Here is a 23,325-nt window from a genome sequence, read left to right as displayed (position 1 = left end):
GCCAGTCTTGCTACATGGCAATGAAACATAGAATATAATGGTTTCTAATGAATTAAAAATGAACGTCACACAGAAGGCAGTGGAGAGTCACATAATGTTTGTGAGCTTGCTTTACATGTTAGTAAGGAACATCACAGAAGAACCAGAGTAAAAGATGTCTTCAAGAAAATACACGATTAGAAGAGATGTACTGATGGTCATGTTGCAGGGGTGCAGGAAGACAACTGTGTGACCAGAGTATACCAGCACCTCCTGATACTGAGAGAAAACAGGTAGGCCTCCATCATGTTGGATGGACCCCTTCGCTGCACTTACAGGAAGACATGGACAAGTCATATAGGACAGGCAGATAAGGATAGGTTGTGGTTTTTAGAGGAACTTCCTAGTTGATGACATTTTAAAACCATTTAAGTATTGAGTATCTGCAATGCACTGTGGCAGGGGCTGGAACTACAAAGATAAAAAGAAAACAATCCCTTTTCCCAAGGAGCTTACATTCCAGAAATACGCAAGTAGTAAATGCAAGCTATATACACAATTTTACAGATTAAGATCAATATAATATGTGTTTTAGAAATTGAGGGGGATTAGAAAAAGTCTTGTGTAGGAGATAGCACCTGATGTGCTTTGAAGGAAGCGAGGGATTCTGTGATTGAGAGATGAGGAAGAGAGTACATTCCAGCCTTGGGACCTCCTTGTACAAAGGCAAAGAGATGGTAGATGGAACGTTGTGTATGGGGAACAGTAGACTAGTTTGCCAAGAGGAGTAATATGAAATGAAATCGGCAGGAGTCAGGATGTGGTAGACTTTAAGTTCCAGACTGAGGATTTTGAATTTTATCCTGAAGACATTAGAGAGCCATGCAGATTTTTGAGTTAATCAAGGTTGGGGTAGAATGTCACCCCATTGTCAGATCTATATTTTAGGAATATCAGTTTGACAGATATGCAGAGAATGAATTAGGAAAAGAAGACTTTGAAGGATAGCATTAACCTAAATCAGATATGGAAAGTAATTTCTTAGGTTTAAAATCAATGTAATACAATGAGCTATTGAGGGTAACTCTGGAATCTCCTTCTTAATCTTTAAATATATTGATTTTTCATTCGTCTTACACTGCTAAGAACTTAACAGTACTGCCAAGAGGAATGTACTCTGATATCCTTTGACATTCATCAATTAACAGATTTTTTTTTTTTTTTTTTTTTTTTTTGGCGAGGCAATTTGGGGTTATTGGATTTAAGTGACTTGCCCAGGGTCACATAGCTAGTAAGTGTCAGGTGTTTCGTCTGAGGCCAGGTTTGAACTCAGGTCCTCATGACTTCAGGGCTGGTACTCTATCCACTGCGTCACCTAGCTGCCCAATTAACATAGATTTTTGCAATACATATTTTATAGCACAGATTTAAGTTCTGCTATCAGCCAAAATAGTTTTGTGAGAATTCTTTCACTTGAATGCTTATTACTGCGTTACTATCCACAGATAGGTTTTGTTCATACAAGAATTATATAGTGCTATAGAAGCATTGTAGAGATCATTTAGTCCAGCCTCTTTTTTTTACATTATTTTGAGTTATTCACATTTTTTTTAACTTCTCTGTCACTCCTCAGTAACTCCCCACTCCCCAATGAACTCTTTCTACTAGAGAAATATAGTTAAGCAAAATGGAACATTGAGCATATTTTAAAATTAATGCCTCATTCATCATCCTGTTGTTTGTTATCATACCTTTGCCAAGAGTCAAGAGACAAGCTCTCTACCCTCTGAATTCACAGGTGGTCACTAGACTAAGGAAAACTGAGGTCTTTTAATGTTGTTTTCTTTTACATTATTGTGGTCATCATGCAGATTGTTCTGGTTTTACTTACTTTACTCTGTTTTAGTTCGTGTTTTCCTAAGTTTCTCTGGATTTCTTCTTGTCATTTCTTATGGTGCATTGATATTCGATATATCAGACAGCAGTTTGTTCAGCTGTTCCTCAGTTGAAGGACACCCACAAACAGACCCAGAGGGAGGAATGATTTACCCAAGTTTGTGCAGTTATTATTGATGGGAATTTAGTGCTTTTTGTTTGTTTGTAGACATACTTTGGTCTTTCTTGAATGAACTAAATTTACAACAAAATTTACCTCATCACAATCCAGTTTTTTTTTAAATCTACTGTGATTTCACCATAGATATATTAGCTGCACTGTTAGTGAATAGTATTAAACTTAAAAGGAAAAATTCTTTATTTAGAGAAAATAGTATCTATCAGTAGGCCCCAAACCCAAAAATGTTCAGTCAGACTTGACAAATTATCATTCAGATAACTCATTCATTGCTTTAAATGAGACTCTTAAGTTGGCCAAAGCTTCATTCTAAGCATTTAAATAGCATTTGTTTAATATTTGATCTAGTTTATGCCTGGGGGTGGGGAACATGTATATTGATTCAGTGATTAAGATTGAATTTTGAATGCATTTGTTTTTAAGAGTACTTGCCTCTTTCTTTTTAGGGGAACCAGCTGCTGCAGAAGTGTCCTTACTTTTTGTGGTTCTATCTGTATGCAGTTTACTGACATTGGTAGTGCTGATTGTGAACTGTGTATCCTGCTGTAAAGATCGAGAAATAGACTTTAAGGTGAGCATTAAAAAAAAATTTTAAGTGGTCATTCTGGAAATAGCTCAGATATAATGATATTAAATATATGTAGCATCTTTGACAGTATTTACTACAGTGAATCTAAATTTTTGCCCTGCAAATAGGAAACCATGTTCATTAATTCATTTCTTGTAGGGGGAGGACCCATTCTTTTTAAAACAAAGGAAAAAAGCCCGTAAGACTTTTTTGACTAGTAAATTTGTGTTACTTTGTTAAGATTGCTATGGAACAGATGTCTGCAAACTTTTTCTGAAGTTGAGCTATTTTTCATTTCAGACTAGATGATCATTTGGGGATATTTTTTAGAGGACATTTCATCCTTCAGCTTCAGGTTGGACTAGATAACTTCGATGTCTAACTTCAAATGATTTCCAGAAGTCTTGATCTCCCTAAGGATAGGCTTTTCCAGGAAAATATCTAAATATTATTGGAGAGGAATACTACTGAAAATGGAATAGTAGTAGCAATTGCCTTAAGCTTTGAGATCTCATGGTAGCTCATAAGGTCATTAAAAATAATGTAATCCAAACAGTTCATTTTACAGATGAGGAAATTCAGGCCCCAAAAGGTAGAGATTGGTTAAGAACCTTAGCTATAAAGTTTTGCTTTTTAAAAAGGAAATATTTTCAATGGTCATTCCCTGGATTTTATTGGTTATTCTATGTTTATTTATCATGTGGAAAACTTCCCTTAATTCAGTGTTACTTGTGGATCCATATATTAACAATAATAATAGCTAACCATATATTAGTATTACCACAGAAGGACTAAGGACCACTGGTTTGGATACTGTAAAATCTTTATAAGCAAGTATTTTCTTGGCTTTGATCTATAAAAGCAGCTTTGTAATCAAAACCATCTGTGTGTATTGAATGGATGTTTCTAATTTATATGAACTTCTCTGGCAGGTGCTACTTTGCTCCAATCTAGTAGCACAGGAAAGTTACCAACTCTGTGTTTATCACTGGGATTCAATCCATACAAAGTAGGGGGAGAGCACGGCTCTAGGAAAAGAATCATACCAAACATGCTTTCCTCCTGGGAGCACAGAGGTAGGGTGACTACCTGGGCAGTGAAGTGTTATACACGCTGTTACAATGTCGTCATTTTGCCAGTTTGTTTTGGTAACCTCTTTTTGTTGTTACAAGAGGAAGGTTTAGTATTCCTGGTGGGAAAGATAACTCAGAAATGCTAGTAGAATGAAACAGTCATAATAAAGGGGGTCGGAATAATCATTAACAGTGATAATTTTATTTGTCTTTTAAAGATTTTATTTTGTTCAAGTGAGTCGGATATTGGTATCATCGCATTAAAATCATTTTTGTTAATTTAGTGACCAAGCTACCTTAGGGTTATAGCTCTGGGAATCTATATGCAGAGAGAAAAATCTGTGTCCATACAGAAAATTTTATTAATATCATGCTTTTATGTAAGCTACATTTCGCAGTGTGTTCTACTCACCTTCTGATCCCAGAGAGCCATCTCCCATAACCAAGAAGGAAAAAGGGGGGGGGGAAACAATTCAGTAAAACTCAACAACATATCAGAAAATTCTGACATTAGCTCTTCTTTAGGGCCAAACTTGGCCGTTATAATTTCAAAATATTTTCAACTGTTTTGTTGTTGTTTTTTCCATTTACACTGTTGTCTTATGTATATTTTATTCCTAGTTCTATTTACTGTACTTCGCATCATTTGATTTCATAATTCTTATTTATCTTTATTCATCCTATCTTCTACTGTAGTAATATTCCATTACTTTCATATGCCAAATCTTGTTTAGCCATTTTGTTTTCAATTCTTTGCTAGAATGCAAAAGATTCCATTATAAATATTTTGGTGTATATAAAGACTTTGTCGTTTACCTCCTTTGGATAATTCAAAATTGTTTTCTAGAATGGTTGGATTAATTCACAACTCTACCAATAATACATTAGTATGCCCATCTTTCCATAATACCTCCTACATTGACTATTCTTGTCTTCTGTTTATCTTTTGACAGTTTTCTGAGTGTGAATTGATACCTCAGAGTTTTGATTTTCATTTCTCTTATTTGCAATATGTAGTGTTTTTATAGGGTTGTTAATAGTTTACAATTCTTCTTTTGAGAACTGTTTGTTCATATCCTTTTCTTCTGATGGAAATGGCTTTTAGTCTTACAAATTTCTTTTAGTTGTCTTTATCTCTTGTGTATTAGACTCTTATCAGAAACAATACACACAAAGATTTTTTTTCTTAGTTGATTCCTTCCCTTCTTATTCTAGTTGCATTTATTTTGTTCATGTAAAAACTTTTAAATTCCATATAATCAGTGTTATCCTTTTTACCTTTTATAATTTTCTCTATTGCTTGTTTATTAAGAGTTCACTTCCTAGCCTTAGCTGTGAAAAGTACCTGGCCTGGTTCTCATCTGTTTGTTTTTTTTTATTTTTTATTTTTTCATGGCTAGATCTTTAATAATTTAGGTCATCTACCCATTTTGATTTTGTGTAATATATAGTATATAACATTGATCTAGACCACTTTCCAGTTTTCCTTTGAGCTCTTATCTCTCTGGGTTTATCAAACACTGGGTTATTAGGTTTAGTTATTTCTGATTCTTTGTCTAGTCTGTTCATTTATTTTCTTTGCTATTTTAAAATAATACTAAATAGTGCTGATGATGGCTCCTTCATAATATAGTTTTGAGTATTCCTTTTTCATTCCTAATTTTTTTTCATTGTTTACCTTGATAGGCTTGATCTTTTGTTGTTCCAATGATTTTTGTTATTATATCTAGCTCTGTCAAGTTATCCTATTGGAAGCTTGGTAGAGCACTAAATCTGTAAGTTAATTTCAGTAATATTGTTATTTTTATTATATTGGTATGACCCACTCATGGACATAGACCATCCTTTTGAATGGTTTATTTCTGTAAAGAGCATTTTGTAATTGTAACTATATAGGTCTATTGAATGTGCTTTGATAGATTGACTACCTTAAAACTTATGCATTTTGTAGTTATTTTGCATGGAACTTCCCATTCTGTTATTGTTTTCTGGATTTTATTGTTGCTATGTAGAAGTACTGTTGATTCTTGTGGGTTTATTATATAAACTGCTACTTTAACAAAGCTATTGTCTCAGTTTCTTTCCTGATTCCCCTAAGATTGTGTAAATAAATCATCATGCTATCAGTAGATAAATATAATTTCATCTCCATTTTACCTGTCTTTATGTCTTTCATTTCTTTCTCTTGTCTTATTGCCATTGCTACCTTTTCTAGAGATTTGTCAGGTAACAGTGGGGAAAGGGGAAAGTTGTACTGGAAAAACTTTTGGTTTTCTCATATTGCACATAATGCTAGCTTTTGATTTTAGATAGATGCACTTTATCCTATTAAAATGTATATCCTTCTACGTCTATGCTTTGTAGGATTTTTGGCAAAAATAAGTGTTGTCAAAGTCCTTTTTGCCATCTAGTGATGTGGTTTGGTATGTTTTGTTTTTAATAATATTAATTATGTTAACTCTTTGCCTTATATTGAACCACCCTTGTATCCCTGGTATGAATTCAACTTGATTATATTGAATGATTTTTTAAATAATTTATTATGGCTTTTTTGGCCAAGATTTTATTTTAAAAATTTGAATTAGCATTTATTAATAATATGGTCCATAATGTTATGTACCCCCCAGTTTAGATATTTGAACTATCTATATCTCATAAAAGGAATTTGGTTGAATGTTTTCCTTCACAAATTTTGAGAATAATTTTTGTGTATAGATATTAATTGTTCTCTCAAAAGCTTGAGAGAACTCTTATGTAAATCCATCTTGACCAAGCTTTTTCCCCTTTAGTAAATGGTTTTACAGCTAGTTCACTTTCCCTTTCTGAATTTTGATTGAAGGGGCAGCTAGGTGGCACAGTAAATAGAGCTCTGGCCTTGGAGTCAGGAGGACCTGAGTTCAAACCCAGCCTCAGACTTTGACATTTATTAGCAGTGTGACCCTGGGCAAGTCACTTAACCCCAGTTACCTCACCCCCCAAAAAATTTTTGATTGAGATGTCTATTTATTATTCTGTAATTTAAGTGGGATTTTTTGTTTTCTTTTTTTTAGCCTCCTTTTGAATTTTCAGTTTTATTGGAATGTAAATATGCATACAGTAGATTCTGATAATTTTTATTTCTTCTGGATTTATTGTGATTTTATCTTATACTCTTATTTTGATAATTTGCTTTTCCTCCTCTTGGGGTGGCTAAAAGTTTATTAAATTTGTTAGTCTTTTTCAAAGACTCAGATTTTAACTTTGTTAATTCAGTTCTATTGTTTATTTGATTTCTAATTTATCTATTCTGAAATTTTCAACATTCTCTCTTTTGTGCTTACTTTGAGTTTGTTAATTTTCTATTTTAAAATTTCATATTCATTTCATCATCATAATTTAGCACGGTATCTTATTATTGGCTATCCAAGTTCTCGTCTGAATAATTCCGTTAATAGAAGCCTGGTCATTTGGAGCCACACCTAAATTCTGACCTTTAACTGTGGTCACTGCTCCAATATAGTCTTCATTTTATCTTTCTTGGCCTTAGTTTCCTCATCTGTAAAATAGGAGTACTAACAACACCTACCTCCCACAGTGTTGTGAAGATCAAATGAGACAATATTTGTAAAGCACTTAACACAGTGCCTGGCACATAGTACATACTATATAAATGTTAGTTTTATTATTATCTTTTCTTTCTTATGTTCCAGCCCTTTTGAATCACTAGTGAAATGGGTATTCTGCTTATCTGTTTAGTCTTTTCTTAATAACAGAATAGGGGAGATAAGGGATAGGAAGAGTTAGACTTAACTGTAGCATGAACAGAAAACTTTTCTTCAGTTTTTGTTTGGTATCCTTTTTTTCCTGACAGTTCACATCTCATTGAGATTAGTGTGCAAGCAGTCTTGTAAGTAGAAGTGCAGTGGTCTGTGCAATAAGTTTTTAATGTGTTTGGGGTTAACAGGAATAGCCTTTTTCCTATGGAATTTAGAGTTAGTCATATAGAACTTACTCTAAAGATGGATAGTACAAGTAACTTCATGGGTTTTTTTTTTAGGTCTAAGATCACTATTGGCTGGTCTTCAGCTCCTGAGGTTATGTCAGTTGCATTAATTTAAGGTGTGGCATTATTGTGTACTGGAAATAGCATTCAGTCAGGGATTCAGAAGACCCCAGTTAACAGTCCCAGTTCTAACACATTTTATAATATTGGGCAAATTGCTCGGTCTCTCTTAGTCTGTTTATTCATCTGTAAAAATGAACTGGCCATCTTTTTAAAATTTCTCTGATTCTAATGATGTTCCAACTATAGTTTGTTGAACTTTTTAGGACAAATATAGGACATAGGAATTTTAGCTATTTTAGCCCTGGAAAGAACATTAGAAATCAACTAGTCAAAAACAATCAAAACCAAATGTTGCGAAATTAGAAGTATGCTTGGCCCCGAAGAAGAAATATGAGAAGATACCTTTGCAGAGCTAAGGGTTTAGGGGTATGGGACATTGCATCTAATGCTGCCAGGTTTTTTTCAATATGTTGGTTTTGCTATATTTTCTTTTCTTTTTTTTTTTTCTTTTTTTTTTTTTTTGGAAAAAATTTTTTTGTTATAACAGATGGCTCTCTGGGAAGAGTGAGGAGGAAAGGATATAGAGAGAAATGTAGGTGATATAAAAATCTGTTTTGAAAAAAGAAATCACTGGGGCAGCTAGGTGGCGCAGTGGATAGAGCATCGGCCCTGAAGTCAGGAGGACCTCAGTTCAAATTCCTTAGACCAAACACTTGACACGTACTAGCTGTGTGACCTTGGGCAAGTCACTTAACCCCAATTGCCTCACCAAGAAAAAAAAAAAGAAATCACATAATCAGTCTCCTCCTTTTTTGGGTGAAGAAAGAGGGGTGAAGGTCACAAAACTCTTAAGTCATAGAGCTGGGACCAGAACTTAATTTCCTGACTTCTATTCTAGAGTTTCTTCTGTTATCTACATCATATTAGCACCCTAAACCTGTGAAACACATTTTTTTTTTCCACCATGCTTTATGTTCAGTGACTTCCACTGACTCTGTTTTTTATAGCATCTTTATTGTGTAAAGAAGTGGTAAACTAGACAACATAATCATTTTAATGAAAGAAACTTTATAGCTTCCAGAGGGGAAATTGAGCAGATCTCTCTTACTTAGATGTTCTCACACACATATTGAAGTTGCCCTGTTCATTTGCCCTGTCTACCTAGTAGATGGAAATAGTGATAGCATCCATTAAAGCTTTTGCTTATGTGAAAATATAGCTATGTAGTATATAAGAAATATATTTTATGATTTTTCTTATCATACAGACTTAATTTTCCATTAATTAATTCTTTGGTCCACTTAAGCACTGTAACTTTATAAGACAGATACATGGGGGAACTAGGACCATTTGGATGGTGTCACATGACATGGTAGATTATGTCAGTAAAATAGAGTATTCTCGAAGAGGCTGGGAAAACAATATACATGACTGTTCATTATTTAAGCTATTAGATGCATTAAGCTAGTCCTCAAATTATGATGCTGTAGTGCTTATTGAAGATAGGAATTTTGTTATGTTTAGCCTAATCAATCACTTCACACCCTTCTTCGTTGTTTCCTGAATTTCCAAGGTGCTATCTTCAGATAATTCCAACTTTTGACAGTTTTAATTAAATTCAAATTATACAGAATCATTTTATACTAGTCCTTGTGGTTCGAGTCTTGATATATTCCAGAGATCAAAGATTTTATAACTAGTTTATTTCTTTTTATATGAAAGCTACTTTTCAAAATATCTTTTATATTTATTTTTTGCAAAAATCAACAATTAGAAATGGAGAGAAAATTAAAATAATTAAAATATGAGGAATCTGATTTGACTTGCTTTATTGGAATCTGTGAAAATGTTCATTGAAAATAATTTCTCATTTTATATCTAGCTTCATATAAATGAATTGAATGACATGGTATTTTTAAAGTCATAAATATTTTGGAAATCTAAGTAACTTTTAGACATAATTTTTTTGTATGCATGAAGGCAGGATACTATAGTGGTTATGGTGGTAAAAGAGTCCTTTAAATTAAGAAAATCTGTATTCAAGTCCTGCTTCTGACATATTAACTGAGGGACCATACACCTTTCAGTGACCAGGCATAGTCTTCTATTTGTTTGGTTGGCATTGCTTCATAGAACCTCACAGTAGGAAGAGAAATCAGAAGTCCTCTGAGTCCTCTGCAATTGAAGTGATGGTAAAATTTATAATTTTCTGACAATGTAATTTAGTCATAAGTGTTTTCTTTTTTTCTTAAGTGAATCCATTAGTTCAGGGAACTCCCAGGATGCAAATTCTCTCCACTAGAACAAATTAGCAACTCCTTTATATCTCACTCTTTTAGAGTTGTCTTACGTAATAAAAGGAAAAATGACTTGCTCTTGGTCACACAGCTAACATGGGTCAGAGCCAGGACTTCTTTTGACTTCCAAGATAGAACCTCTCTGTTCACTTTGCCATACTGCCTTTCTGTCCATTTTTTAGCTGTGAATAGTTGAAACATTTCTTATTAATAAATCAACATAATTGATATGTTTATTCTCTTCTACCCCAACATTTTTTTTAGGAGTTTGAAGATAATTTTGATGATGAAATAGATTTTACACCACCAGCAGAAGATACACCCTCTGTTCAGTCTCCTGCAGAAGTTTTTACACTTTCAGTTCCGAATATTTCTTTACCGGTTCCATCCCAGTTTCATCCTTCTTCAGGTAATATTATTGATTTAATTGCTGTCCTAATGTCAAGATTCACTCATTATTCTGAATGAAATCTAAAGAATAAGAAAACTTTTATCATTACTGGAAGCCCTACCAATAATCAATGAAAATTGGAGGTGATACTTATTTTGTTATCTCTATTCTTTTTATCTTTTCTACCTCCCAAAGACTATTCTTTGCCTTGAGTTAATCTTTTGTGCTGCCACTATTCAGGGATCAAAGGGGAGAACTTTATTCTTAGGAGAATATGAGTTCCGTTCATAAAAGTAAATGAGCACTTACTTTACTATGTGGCAGACAGTGTGCTAAGTGTTGGGGATGAAGGACTGGGGGGCGGGGAGGCACAAATGTCCCCTGCCCTTGAGAAGCTTACATTCTAAGATAGCACACAAAAGGGAGCTAAAAATTGGGTATGGGAATGGAAGTATCTGGTGGGAGCATGGTTTTGAAGTTGAGAAGTCAGGAGCAGAGCTAAGAATGAAAGAATGAATGTGGCTGACTCACCTGGGCCCCTCTTTTTCTGTTAGCATGGATAGTTAAAGTATATGACTACTCTTTTCTGTGTTGTGATATAAAAACATAGACAGTAGAGTAAATTACAAATATAGTTCCATATTAACCACTTGAACACATTAAAGTATAAAACATTTTCCTTTCTAGCTCATAAACTCAATTCCATCACCTAACCCCAGACTTTTAAAGTCATTATTCAATTCAATAAATTCAATTTAGTAAACATTTATAAAATGCCTACTATATATGCCAGGCACTGTCAGCACTGGGGATACACATACAAAAAAAGAAAGACAGTACCTGCCCTCAAGGAGCTTCCAGTCTGTTGGAGGATGACAGCACACAAAAGGAAGTTGAAAAGTCAGAGTGGGGGTGGGTACCAAGGGTACCGGGTACAGGGGTGTAATGTTTCATTGAGTCCAAGCCAAGCAGAGCTGCTTATGGAAAGCAACTGGAGAGTTACTTAGAAAGTTCAGATCCCAGACCCCTGTAAAGGAAAGCTTTGGGAGAAGTTTAGTACTCACCCTCCAAATCTTAGCAGCCTATATTATTTCTAGCTCCCAAGCCTAAGTCTTTGAAAAGTTATCTCTTTTTTTCTTTTTGGATCTACTCCTTTAATTTTAGATCAGAACTTTTCTCCTGGTCTTCTGACCTGTCAATGCAGCCAGTGTTTGTACATTCTATGTTCTACCCATAGAAAATGTTTGATCAATCTTTCTTGTAATTGTAGGCACTCAGCCACTTACTGAAATTCTTACAGCTGAGTTGTGCATTGTTACAGTCTTGGGTTCTGTTCTCTCTGGATCAATGCATCCTTTCATTCTTTCTTTAAGCTTTTAAGTGGTTTTACTAAAAAGTCCCCATAATTCTTTATCAATTCTTCCTTCTGTCACCTTCTATCGTGCCCCCAGAAACCATATCCCTTCAATAAGATTCTCTGTATCCCTTTCTTCGGGAATCACATAGATCAGATATTGTATTACTGTGTTTTTAAAAAAAAAGAGATATCTTTTTGCCTTGGAAAATCCCAGCATTGTTTTTACTTATAATAGTTAAAAAGTAATTAAGATCTTATACTTAACTTATTATCACATTAATTTCTGCCTCTGTTACCAGGAAGGTAGAAACTCTCTTGCTCTTTTTATTTTTTGGTCTTTGTATCTTCAGCACTTACCATGATGCCTTGTATAGTAGGTAATTAATTAGTAAATGTTCATTGAATTTGTTGAATTGGTATTGCTCTTCAGTGCACCATAGGAAGTGAGTAGATCTGTTAGTAAGATTGACATCTCACAGTCAACATTTGGGGATCTATTTGGTTGGATCCTACAGATTTACTACATGTTATAAATTAGCTATAAGAGAGCATATCATTAATTGCACCTTCTACTCCTTAGGTTTCAGTAATTGGTTAGAGTAAATTGATGTAATAAATAGTTAGAAACAAAAAATAAATAAATAGATCTATTGTGATTATGTAAGTTTACTATCACAAATGTGTAATGGTGCCCCAGGCATTTGTATTAAATGTATAATGAATGGCATTTTGATGTACAAATCCCTTTGCATTAATGGAGCCAGAAATATTTAGTATAACTCAGTTATTAAATTAAGTTGCTGTTAAAAGAGCTAATACGTGAATTGGAAAGCTACATCAAATCTATATTTAGTGTTAGCTAGGTGGTGCAGTGGATAGAGCATGGGCCCTGGAGTCAGGAGGACCTGAGTTCAAATCTGCACTCAAACACTTATATATATAAAATATATATATTTAGCTAAGTATTACCGTAAACATTTTTTCAACATATGTCAAAAACTATTTAGCAAACTGTTGTGTTTGCTATATCTCTTTTAGGTGTTAGTTTTTTTCTATTAAAGTTCAAGAGAGGCATAGTGGTATAGTGAATAGATAGTCAACTGAGTTCAAGTCTCACCTCTGATACACATTGCCTTTGTGACTCTAGACAAATTACTTGACCTGTGAGTGCCCTGGACGGGTCAGTAAGAATACAAATTGAAAAGTAGATATAGATCTTTATTGGTAGAGGGAGTTTTCTCTTTGGGAGATTCTCATAACAGTGAAGGCTCAGGAAGGTCTATTCCAAAACAATACTAATACAAATGCCTAAGGTTTAAATGGAGGGTTTGAAATTGTAGGATATGTTAATTTACTGGGTGTTTATTTTATGTTCTTTGCATAGAACTGTACTTACCTCTCCCATTTTTGAGGGGCGTATGGTATTTAAGACCCCAAGCTTGGTATTAGGGATACAAAGATAAAAAATGACAGTGTCACCTTCAAGAATATAGTTTTAGTGTAGTTTATGGTGGCAGAAGCTAAATTGCAGAGAATTAAGGATTGAGTTGATAGTGTCATGGTTGCAGTAGTTCAAATTACTTATTTGGGAAGTTTGGTGATTCTGATATTTAAAATGAAATATCCTAATGTTATTTGCCCATTTACCTAATTTTTGTATTTTAATAAATGCAACAAATATTTCTTAACCATCTGATAAATGTAAAACACTACTAGGCACTGAAGATGTGAAGACAAAAGGGAAACAGCCCTTGCTCTTAGGAAGCTTGTACTTAGTTATGTTAGGAAAAACTTGAAACTATAATACATAGTTTTTGTTATAGAATGTATACTTAAAACTCTGGTCAGTGTCATGACTAACCCCAACTCCATAGGACAAATGCCAAAGCATGCTTTCTATCTCTTCACAGAGAGGTAATAATTAGAGATGCAAAATGAAATATACATTTTTAGACATGGCCAATATATTAATCCGTTTTGTTCTGCTAATTTGTTACTGAAGAGGGTTTTTGAAATTTCTTTCGAATTTCAAATTGGAAGGGAGAAAGGGGATAGTTAACATATAATATAATGCAGAGAAAAAAAAAGAAAAGCATAAATAAGTAATTTTTAAAACCCAGAGAAGACAGGGGGCAGCTAGGTGGCGCAGTGGATAGAGCACCAACCCTGGATTCAGGAGGACCTGATTTCAAATCTAGCATCAGACACATAACACTTACTTGCTGTGTCACCCTGGGCAAGTCACTTAACCCCATTGCCTAGCCAAAAAACAAAAAAAACAACTCAAAGAAGAGATCAAATGGAGGTTTAGAGGGAAATAAAGATAAGCATGACAGTTTCTGGAAGTAATGTGCTGAAAGCTAGTAAATAAAACAAAACAAGTTGTACATAAGTAGATTCATATACAATGTTTTTTCTCATTTTTGCACATAGAAACATTCATATTTATTGATATTTGTGTTCAGAAAAAATTTTATCATATGACTGATGACTTTGTTACTTAAATTCTGGTGACCTTTAAAAAAAATTTAATATGATGGAGCAGGGTGTGGTTTTGTGTTTTTTTTTTTTCCCTGTAACAGAAGGAGTGAAATCTCAAGTTGCACGCCAGAGTCTAAACTATATCCAAGAAATTGGAAATGGCTGGTTTGGAAAGGTAAAAATTTAATTTCTGAAGCTTTAGTAGTGAAATTTTGGTCTTATGACTGATTGATCTACATCCTTCATCATGTAGAATTCCTATTGGATGTTGTAATTGAAAATCACATATCAGAAAATCTTATATGAATCCTTTAATTCCTCACATTTAAAAAATATTTCTACAAATTATGTATTTGTATATATATCAATTTTCTAGTTGAACTTTTAGTGCTGGAGAAATCATTCTTGTGCTACATATTTCATTATCTGATAATTTTTACTTCTCATTGCTCCTTCACCTCACTAGTTCCCAGTCTTATTTACCATGCATTTCTGCCTGAAAGCAGGATTTTAGGTTCAGCAACCTTGTGATTAGGACACCAAAATGACCATAATTGACCATTTGAGTTTTATGTTAGAGATTATGGGATGAGGAGAAAGAAAATAAGTCTTTATCTGAAATTCTTTCTTCCAAGTTCCTCCAAATTTGCACTCTTTAGCTTTTTGTAATTTTTTTTTAAAGAACTATCAGTAGTTCTTAAAACCTTAGAAATACAAGTAACATCCTGTCATAACAATATGACATATATTGATCGTATAGTATGTTTGAGACCTAGAAGGAACTTTCCTCACAGTAGTCCTGTGAAGTTCATAGTACAAGTATTAGAAGAAGCAAGAGATTCCGAGGGGTTAATGATTTCTCTATCATTACATATATATAACATGTCAGAATAGTATACCTAACCCTGGCCTCCTGATTCCCATTCCAACATTTTTCCAGTATTCTGTACTGCTTCTCTCTTTGTAATGAATACCATTAGAAAGAACCATTCTGTATAACAAAGCTTTTGATGCCTTTCTGTTTTTACATTATGGTCATTTTTGAGGAGTCTTCCTGTCTCAGCTTCATCCTTCTGTCATGACAAAGAAAAACATTTCAGCAAAGATATCCAATAGTGTTCACATATATGACATTGTATACATTAATCTGTCTTAGTATTTCCTAACCTTTCTTCCATGAATAGGGAGTTTTATGGGTTTTTTTCATTATCAGGACCTTCACAGATTTTTCAGTTACTCAGAGGTCAGTTTCCTTTTAGTGACTTTATCATCGACATTGCTGTAGTCATTTTGTATATTATACTTTTGTTTTTGCATTATAAAGTGAATGGCGAGAGAGAGTACTAAGTTAAGCTGAATTATGATTGAGATTTTTAGAATTTTTTTGGATCTTAACCATCTGAGTTATTTTTTAGATCCTTTTACTTCTCACCTTTCCCTCAGTTATCTCAACAAATTTCAATTCCCAAGCTACCTACCAAAATAAAGTAAAAGTTAAAAGATCAAGTAATTAGGATATGTACATATGTACATGAAAGCATTTGTTTTTACTACTGGTCTTTCAGTTTCTCACTCTTTTCTATGTTATTGTGAGAAGATTAGCCATTGAGTAATAAATTTTTTGTCACAGCAATTCACAGAGACTGTCACCTAAGGTATAGAAGGTTTGTAATATGTATTGGTGAGGGGTGTGTCCACACTGCTCAAATCATGGACCTTTGAAGTAGAAATATTTTCTCTATAGTGAATGCCATTGCTCGGTCATACAGGTCAGGTATGTGACTTCTCACAATATATTCATTATAATAAAATTTTACTACAACAAAATCATTTCAAGCACCATAGGAATTTCTTATAATTGTGTGTTGCCTGAGAAGTTAATTTTTCCAGATTGCAAAGAACCAAATATTGACATAATGTGATTCTTCTAACTCACTTCCATGTCAGTCTTTTATTTTTTGCGTGTTAGTGTCATTTTCTGGTTCTGCCTTCTGGATCAAGCAATATAAATTTAATCCCTCCTTTTCATGACACCCTATCTAAAATGACATTTGATTACACCTTTACATCTCCCCTAAATCTTCTCCATGGTAAAAACCTATACTTTCTTCAATAATTCATCAAATAGCTTATTTTCTAGTCCTCTCAATATTTTGATTGTCTTCATATGTTTGTGCTCCATCTTGTCAATGTCCTTCCTGAATATGGTGCCCAAAAAGTAATCCAGATGTGATATTACAGAATATAGTAGAACTATAAACTGCCCAATTTTGGACTCTAAGCTTCTATTAATGCAGTCTAAAAATGACTTAACTTTTTTATTGGTCACATCACATTATTAACTCATATCAAACTTTCAGTCCCCTAAAATGTTTTGGTCTTTTTTACATGAACTGTTATCTATCTAGGCTTCTCCCATTTGTATTTCAATTTAAAAAAAAAATTAAGCATAGAACTTTTATTTATCCTTTTTGAATTTCATCTTATAGTTGAGTCTTAAAATCTTTTCATATCTCAATTTTGTCATTCAGAATGTTCAGTGTTTCTTTTAGCTAGGTCTTTGACAAATTTGATTTGCCTGCCATTTATATAAGGTATTGTTAAATGTTGAACAGAATAGGGTGAAGAACAAATTCTTGTGACATTCTACTGGACACCTCCCTCTAAGCTGTCATAATCTTTCTACTCTTTAGGTCTCATTTTGGCATTCTGAACATTTTATTATGATAGAGTCCATTATTATATTGTGTTATATTTCTGTCTTACTCAGAAGGATCTCATGAGAGACTTGGCTGAATGCCTTGCTGAATTCTAGATTAATATGTCTTTAGACTTCCTCTGGTTAACCTGTACAAGAGCCATTCATAAAGGGAAATTTGGTTTGTCTCCATTATTCTTGAAGACTACATCTTGCCTCATGGATTTCAATTGTCTTACCCCTTCCTTAACATTCCGTTTTCCCCTAAAATAGATTAAACAGCAACAGTAAAAGAGCCTTTTCTGCCCTAATATACTCATCATGGCTTAAAATCACAAAGATCAGCTTCCTTTTCTTTATTGACGTACTTTATTTACCGCATTGGTGGCAGTATTTTTTTTCCCCACATATTGTCATTCTTATTACTTTAAAAAATTGTAACTCGGTTCATTAGCAAAGTTATGTAGTGTACATTTTACCTACCCTTTTATTTACCTTGCAAATATTGTTTGCTTATTTACAACCCTTTCTACGACAGATTACTAGTTTATTCAACCAGCAAGTGAAATAATTTTAAAATATTTACAAAGAAAGGGTTTTTCATCTTTGATCATTTTGATCTAAAGCCACATTAGCTATTGACTTTAATTTATGTTGTCATTTTTACCTTAATTACTATCCTCTAAATTACTTTTGCCATTTTTCATACTTGATCTTGTAGTTTTTTTTACCCAGATCTGCTTTTCTTGAATCACTTCTGTTAATCCTGTATTTCTTTAATGTTTTATAAAATTCAGTTAAACTAGTTTTTTTATGCTTCTTTATTTTTATTAAGGATTTTTAGTTTGTGTTTTGTTACTCTAATGAAGATACTCAGTGTATAGTTTTAGGTACAAAATAAAGGCATACTATTTCTGGAATGTGATGATTATTTTAAAGTTAGAATGTATCTAAAGGTTTGCTACTTACTTGCATCCAAGAAATGAGTACTTTTATCCCTTTATAACTACTTGCCACTTCTAAAACCCTAGTCTGTTATCTTATGACTACTTAGATTTAAGCCTGAGGTTGTTAAGGCCTGTGTCATTAGAGAACAAGATCTAGCAGATCCTACCCAATTAGAAAGTTTTGGAGCACATTCTAGTGACTGTTATGATCAGTCTAGCAAAATTTGGAGAGACACATCAACACTGGGCTGGACAATGGATACTGTCTTTTGGTCATAGTCACAGTAATAGTAATTTATAAAACATATAGGACATAGGGTACCCAGACAAATTAAAAATCAGATCCTTTGCATTATTTAAATGTAACTAAGAAAACTAACATAAGCCTGTCAAGGTAAAATGTTTCTGACCAATAAAATTTTAAAATAGCCGTTTAAACTGACCTGTTAATTGATAATATGTTTTGCTTAATAGAAAAGGTATTTATCTGTATACATGTTCGAATAATTTGCTTCTTTCTGAAAGAATTATCTACAACTTTTCAGTGGTGGTTTAGAAAAGGACTATTGTCTTCACATCTTATTTTTTCCCCATATTTCAGTTGATTTTAGTCAGGAAATGAGACTTCCTGTTCTAGTTTGGTGGGATTTATGTAAGGAACTATTCTTTGTTTCCAGGTTCTGCTTGGGGAGATTTACACAGGCAGTAGTGTAGCAAGAGTAGTAGTGAAGGAGTTAAAAGCCAGTGCGAATGCAAAGGAGCAAGATAAATTTTTGAAAAATGGAGAGCCATACTAGTAAGTAAACTTTAAGTTGTGTAATGATGTGAGTATATTCTGTTGAGTGAAGTTTTTTGTTTTTTTAATATTGAAGACACTTTTCTTACTATGTCTTTTTTTTATATTAGTGTGGTGTCTTTTGTGGGAAATATTTAAAGAAATTTTCATACTCTATGGCAAAACATTGAAAGGATATATTAATTTGCCCTAAAAATAACCTAGCTATATTAAATGTTGAATTATAATTCTATAATTAAATTTGCTAATGTATACTGGCACTATAATAAATGTTGGCTCAAAATTGAACCTTTCTATGTAAATTTGAATTACTATCCTTAATAAAAAACATTTGATGAAATATAGAAATGTTCTCTCTACAGTGAGAACTACTTTACTTATTAAGAAGTTATGTGTAAATTATAAATCAGTTTCTCCTGATCAAAAGTAACATGCTTATCTTGTCATTTTTAGTTTGCTCTTGATGTTTAAAGTTGATTTAGAATGCTCTGGGATGGGGGGTATAATGCTGGACTTAAGGGCAGGAATTTGAGTGGAGACAATTGATTTCCTGCCTCTCACACCTGCTAGCCCTGTGACCACAGGCAAGTCACAGCCTCTGTGAGGCCAGGCAACTCAGTAAAACTGACTTAGAAAGAGGTTGCAGTCTATATAGGTAGTGGGAGTTCCCTCATATCTAAAATCACAGGTCCTTAACATATTGGTATGTTATGATTGATTTACATTTGATTCAGTGCAAAAAAAATTGTGATAAAAACCTTGTGGGAGTTTTATTGGCATGCTTAATGAAGCACATTGACTTGAGGTTTTTTGTTTTTTAAAATATAGTATTCTTCAACATCCAAATATTCTTCAGTGTGTTGGACGATGTTTGGAAGCCATCCCATATCTTCTGGTGTTTGAGTTGTGTGACATGGTAAGTTTCAGGAGAGAGAATTTAAGTTCAGATTTTTAGAAGACTTTATTTGAAAGACATATGACATGGGGGCCAAATACCAGTTTCACCATAACGTCTTGCCTCAATTTCAGGTGCTTTTCTGGTAATTTATTAAAAAGTCGTAACTAAACTTTTCTGGGAAGTGTTTTATTTACGTGTTCCCACTGGAGGAGGAATATCTTGTTAGCTCTTGTACTTCCTGGACTCTAGGCCTTGAGGTCAAAGAATAACTTGGGTTCTTCATGATATAATAAACAACTTGATCTTCCACTCATTGTGTAAGGCTACCAAAGAAATGGATGAGCCCAAGCTCAAAAGCTCAATTCAACTTTATGGGTAACTATGGCAATGTGGTACTATTAAGTATCTATTAAGTCTAACATTCCATAAACAATTGTAGGTATTCCTTTCCTTTATTTTACCTATGACTCGTCCACTTCCTGTCTTGTAAACTTTTTTTTTTTTTTGGCTGAGTAATTAATATACTATTAGGCAGCTCACTAAAGCTGAAAGGATCTAAAACTTCTTCCTTCCTACCTAATACATTTGTTCAGTTAACCTCTCTTTTTTCCTTTTCGTTCTCTTTGTCTCAGTTTTCAGTCAGATTCAGTAATTGTGACGTTTAAATCCAATTCCTTTACAAAAGATTGATTTTCAACCTGTCAGTGACTACTACTTATATACATAATCCTTAACATTAACCATTCCTGCAAACAGTCAGTTCTTGTACAGTGCCCATCTTCATAATTATTTTTGTTTGACATGCTCCCCATTGAATTCACATACACATATGATTTGCAATCCTGAGTCTATCCCCATATTAAAATCTTGTGTCCAAAAACAATAACAAAAAAAAAAGTGGAAAAAAATTTCTTACATCCATCAGATTCTGGTCCTCATCCAAATGCATCCTTGACACATGATTTAACATTCCAGTAGAATGCCAGGCAACTTGCGCTAACTTTTTAAACAACAATTCTGCTCTTCCTCTTAAATGTCACATAGGGTTAATTCATTCATAATTCTTGGTTTTATAGATACAAAAAAAAATGAAGTAATGAGAACTGTGTTCCTGTTTGTTACCATGACCTTTGCCTACAAAACATGCTCATATTTTTAAAAAATTTATTTTTATAAGCTTTTATCATTTTTTCCTCCTCCTGCTCCCCTCCCCACTCTCCAGCCCTGTTAAACAAGAAAAGAAAAAGAAAACCTTCGTAACACATATGCATAATTCAGTGAAGCCAATTCCCACATTAACCATGTCCAGAAATGTATGTCTCATTATGTGTTTTGAGTCCATCACCTCTGGCAGGAGGTGGGTGGCCTACTTCATCTTTGGTTCTCTGACTTCATAGTTTTTTTATCGTTTTATTGATCAGAGTGCTGAAGTTTCTCAAAGTTGTCTTTCTTTACAATGTTGATTATCGTCGTGTAAATTGTTCTGCCTCTGCTCACTGCTCACTTTACATCAATTCATAGAGTTCTTCCCCATTTCCTCAGAACTGTCTGTTCTATCATTTCTTATGGTACAATAATATTCCATTACATTCATATACAATAATTTGTTTGTCCTTTCTCCATTAGATGGAGTCTTCCTTAATTTCTAATTTTTGGCTACTACAAAAAGAGCTGCTAAAAATATTTTTGTCCATATAGGTGCTTTTCATCTTTATTTGACCTCTTGGAGGCATCGTCCTGGTAGTGGTATTGCTGGGTCAAAGGGTATACACAGGGGAAGTTAGGTGGCACAGTGGATAGAGCACTGGCCCTGGAGTCAGGAGGACCTGAGTTCAAATCCAGCCTCAGACACATAACACTCACCAGCTGTGTGACTCTGGGCAAGTCACTTAACCCCAATTGCCACACACACACACACACACACACACACACACACACACACACACACACATCCGGCTCCTCATAGGGAAGGAGACTGTTGTACAAAGGGTATGCACAGTTTAATAACTTTTGGGGCATGGTTCTAAATTACTTTCCAAAATGACTAGAAAAATTCACAGCTCCACTGACCATGCATTAATGTGGTTCTTTTCCCATGGCCTCTCCAGTTTTTATTTTCTCATTTGTCATCTTTGCTGATCTGAGTGTTAGGTAGAGCTTCGGAATTCCTTTAATTTGCATTTCTCTAATTATTAGTGATTTGAAGCATTTTTTCATATTGTTGTTGATAGTTTGGGATTTCTTCCTTTGAAAATTGTCTGTTCATATCCTTTGACCATTTGTCTATCAGGAATGGGTCTCAGTCTTATACATTGGAGCCAGTTCCCTATGTATCTTGGATTTTTTATCCTAGAAACTTTCTACAAAAATTTTTCCCAGTTACTTGTTTTCCTTCCAGTTTTAACTACATTAGATTTGTGCAAGACATTTTAAATTTTATATAATCAAAAGAGCTCACTTTATCTTTTTTAATCCTCTCAGTTGCTTGTTTAGTCATAAGCTATTAGATCTCTCCATAGATCTGAGAGGTAATTTCTTCCTTGCTCCTCAAATTTGTTGATGATAATTGATTTATGAATTTGATTCCTGTGCTTCCCTAGTTGTCAAGGGGTTAAAGGCCTATTGGAATTTGAATATCAGATGAACTTAAGAGTGGAGCCTGTTAAAGTAGGGGGAAAAAAATCTTTGTATCAGATTTCTCTGATAAGGGTTTGGTATCTAAGATATATGAACAATTGGTAATTATATATAAGACTATTAGCCATTCCCCAGTGGTCAAAAGTTATGAACAAATAGTTCTCAAAAGAACTGCAAAGTATTCATAACTGCATAAAAGAATGATCCAAATCACTGATAATAAGAGGCAAATCAAACAACCCTGAGGTTTCCCCTCATGCCCTGCAAAAGGACAAAAATGACAAAAAATGGCACCAGTCAGTGTTGGAGGGGTTGTGAAAGGATAAGACACTTAGACATTGTCGGAGGAGCTTTGAAATAGTACAACCATTTTGGAAAGCAATTTATAAGGTGACTAAAATGTCCATGCCCTTTGGACCAGAGATTGCATTACTGGGCTTATATCCCAAGGAAGCCATCAATAAGGAGGAAGTCCCCATATACTCCAAAGTATTTATGGTAGCACTTTTTCTGATAGCTAAGAATTGTAATCAAAGCAGGTGCCCATCACTGGGGAGTGGATAAACAATTTGTAGCACATGAATATAATGGAATATTATGGTGCTATAAGAAATTATGCGTGTGATGAATACAGAGAAGCATGGAAATTCTACATGACTTGATGAAGAGTGAAGTAGGCAGAGCCAAAAAAAAGCAATTTATTCAGTAAAAATAACAGTGTAAGTAGAACAAACAACTACACACCAGAAAATCAAAAGTGAATGTAACAAAATTATCCAGTGAGACTTGAGTTAAGAGATATGAGAAGACAGCCCCAATCGAACCCTTAGGCAGAGGTGCAAAGTCCACAGGTGTCACACGTTGCATATGTTTTGGCATTTTCAAAGTTGTGCTGAGTTTTTTTCTCCTCTCTAAAAAAAATCATGTGTCGTATAGGATGGCTCTCAGGGAAGGGGAGGTAGAGAGATACTTGGGATAATTATGATGTAAAAAAGAAAATATCAATAGAAACTTATTTCTCAAAAGAAATGGGACCAATATTTTAGGTAAATAAAATAATAACAACAACTAGTGTATTTATTGT

General features: G+C 33.9%; 1 protein-coding gene across 1 annotated transcript in view; it reads left to right on the top strand.

Annotated features, from left to right (window-relative positions):
* The window catches only part of LMTK2 (lemur tyrosine kinase 2), a 108,018-nt gene that overhangs the window by 37,952 nt on the left and 46,741 nt on the right, over nt 1-23,325 (top strand). The window contains exons 2-6 of the mRNA XM_027874810.1: nt 2,500-2,624; nt 10,301-10,445; nt 14,367-14,440; nt 18,588-18,706; nt 19,535-19,622. Of these exons, the coding sequence (XP_027730611.1) occupies nt 2,500-2,624; nt 10,301-10,445; nt 14,367-14,440; nt 18,588-18,706; nt 19,535-19,622 (551 nt within the window). The remainder of the gene's footprint in view (nt 1-2,499; nt 2,625-10,300; nt 10,446-14,366; nt 14,441-18,587; nt 18,707-19,534; nt 19,623-23,325) is intronic.

Source organism: Vombatus ursinus, unplaced genomic scaffold, assembly GCF_900497805.2.
Source record: "Vombatus ursinus unplaced genomic scaffold, bare-nosed wombat genome assembly UNPS02014807.1, whole genome shotgun sequence".
Taxonomy (NCBI): domain Eukaryota; kingdom Metazoa; phylum Chordata; class Mammalia; order Diprotodontia; family Vombatidae; genus Vombatus; species Vombatus ursinus.
The sequence above is the reverse complement of the archived record's forward strand: the minus strand, read 5'-3'. Positions and strand labels throughout refer to the sequence as shown.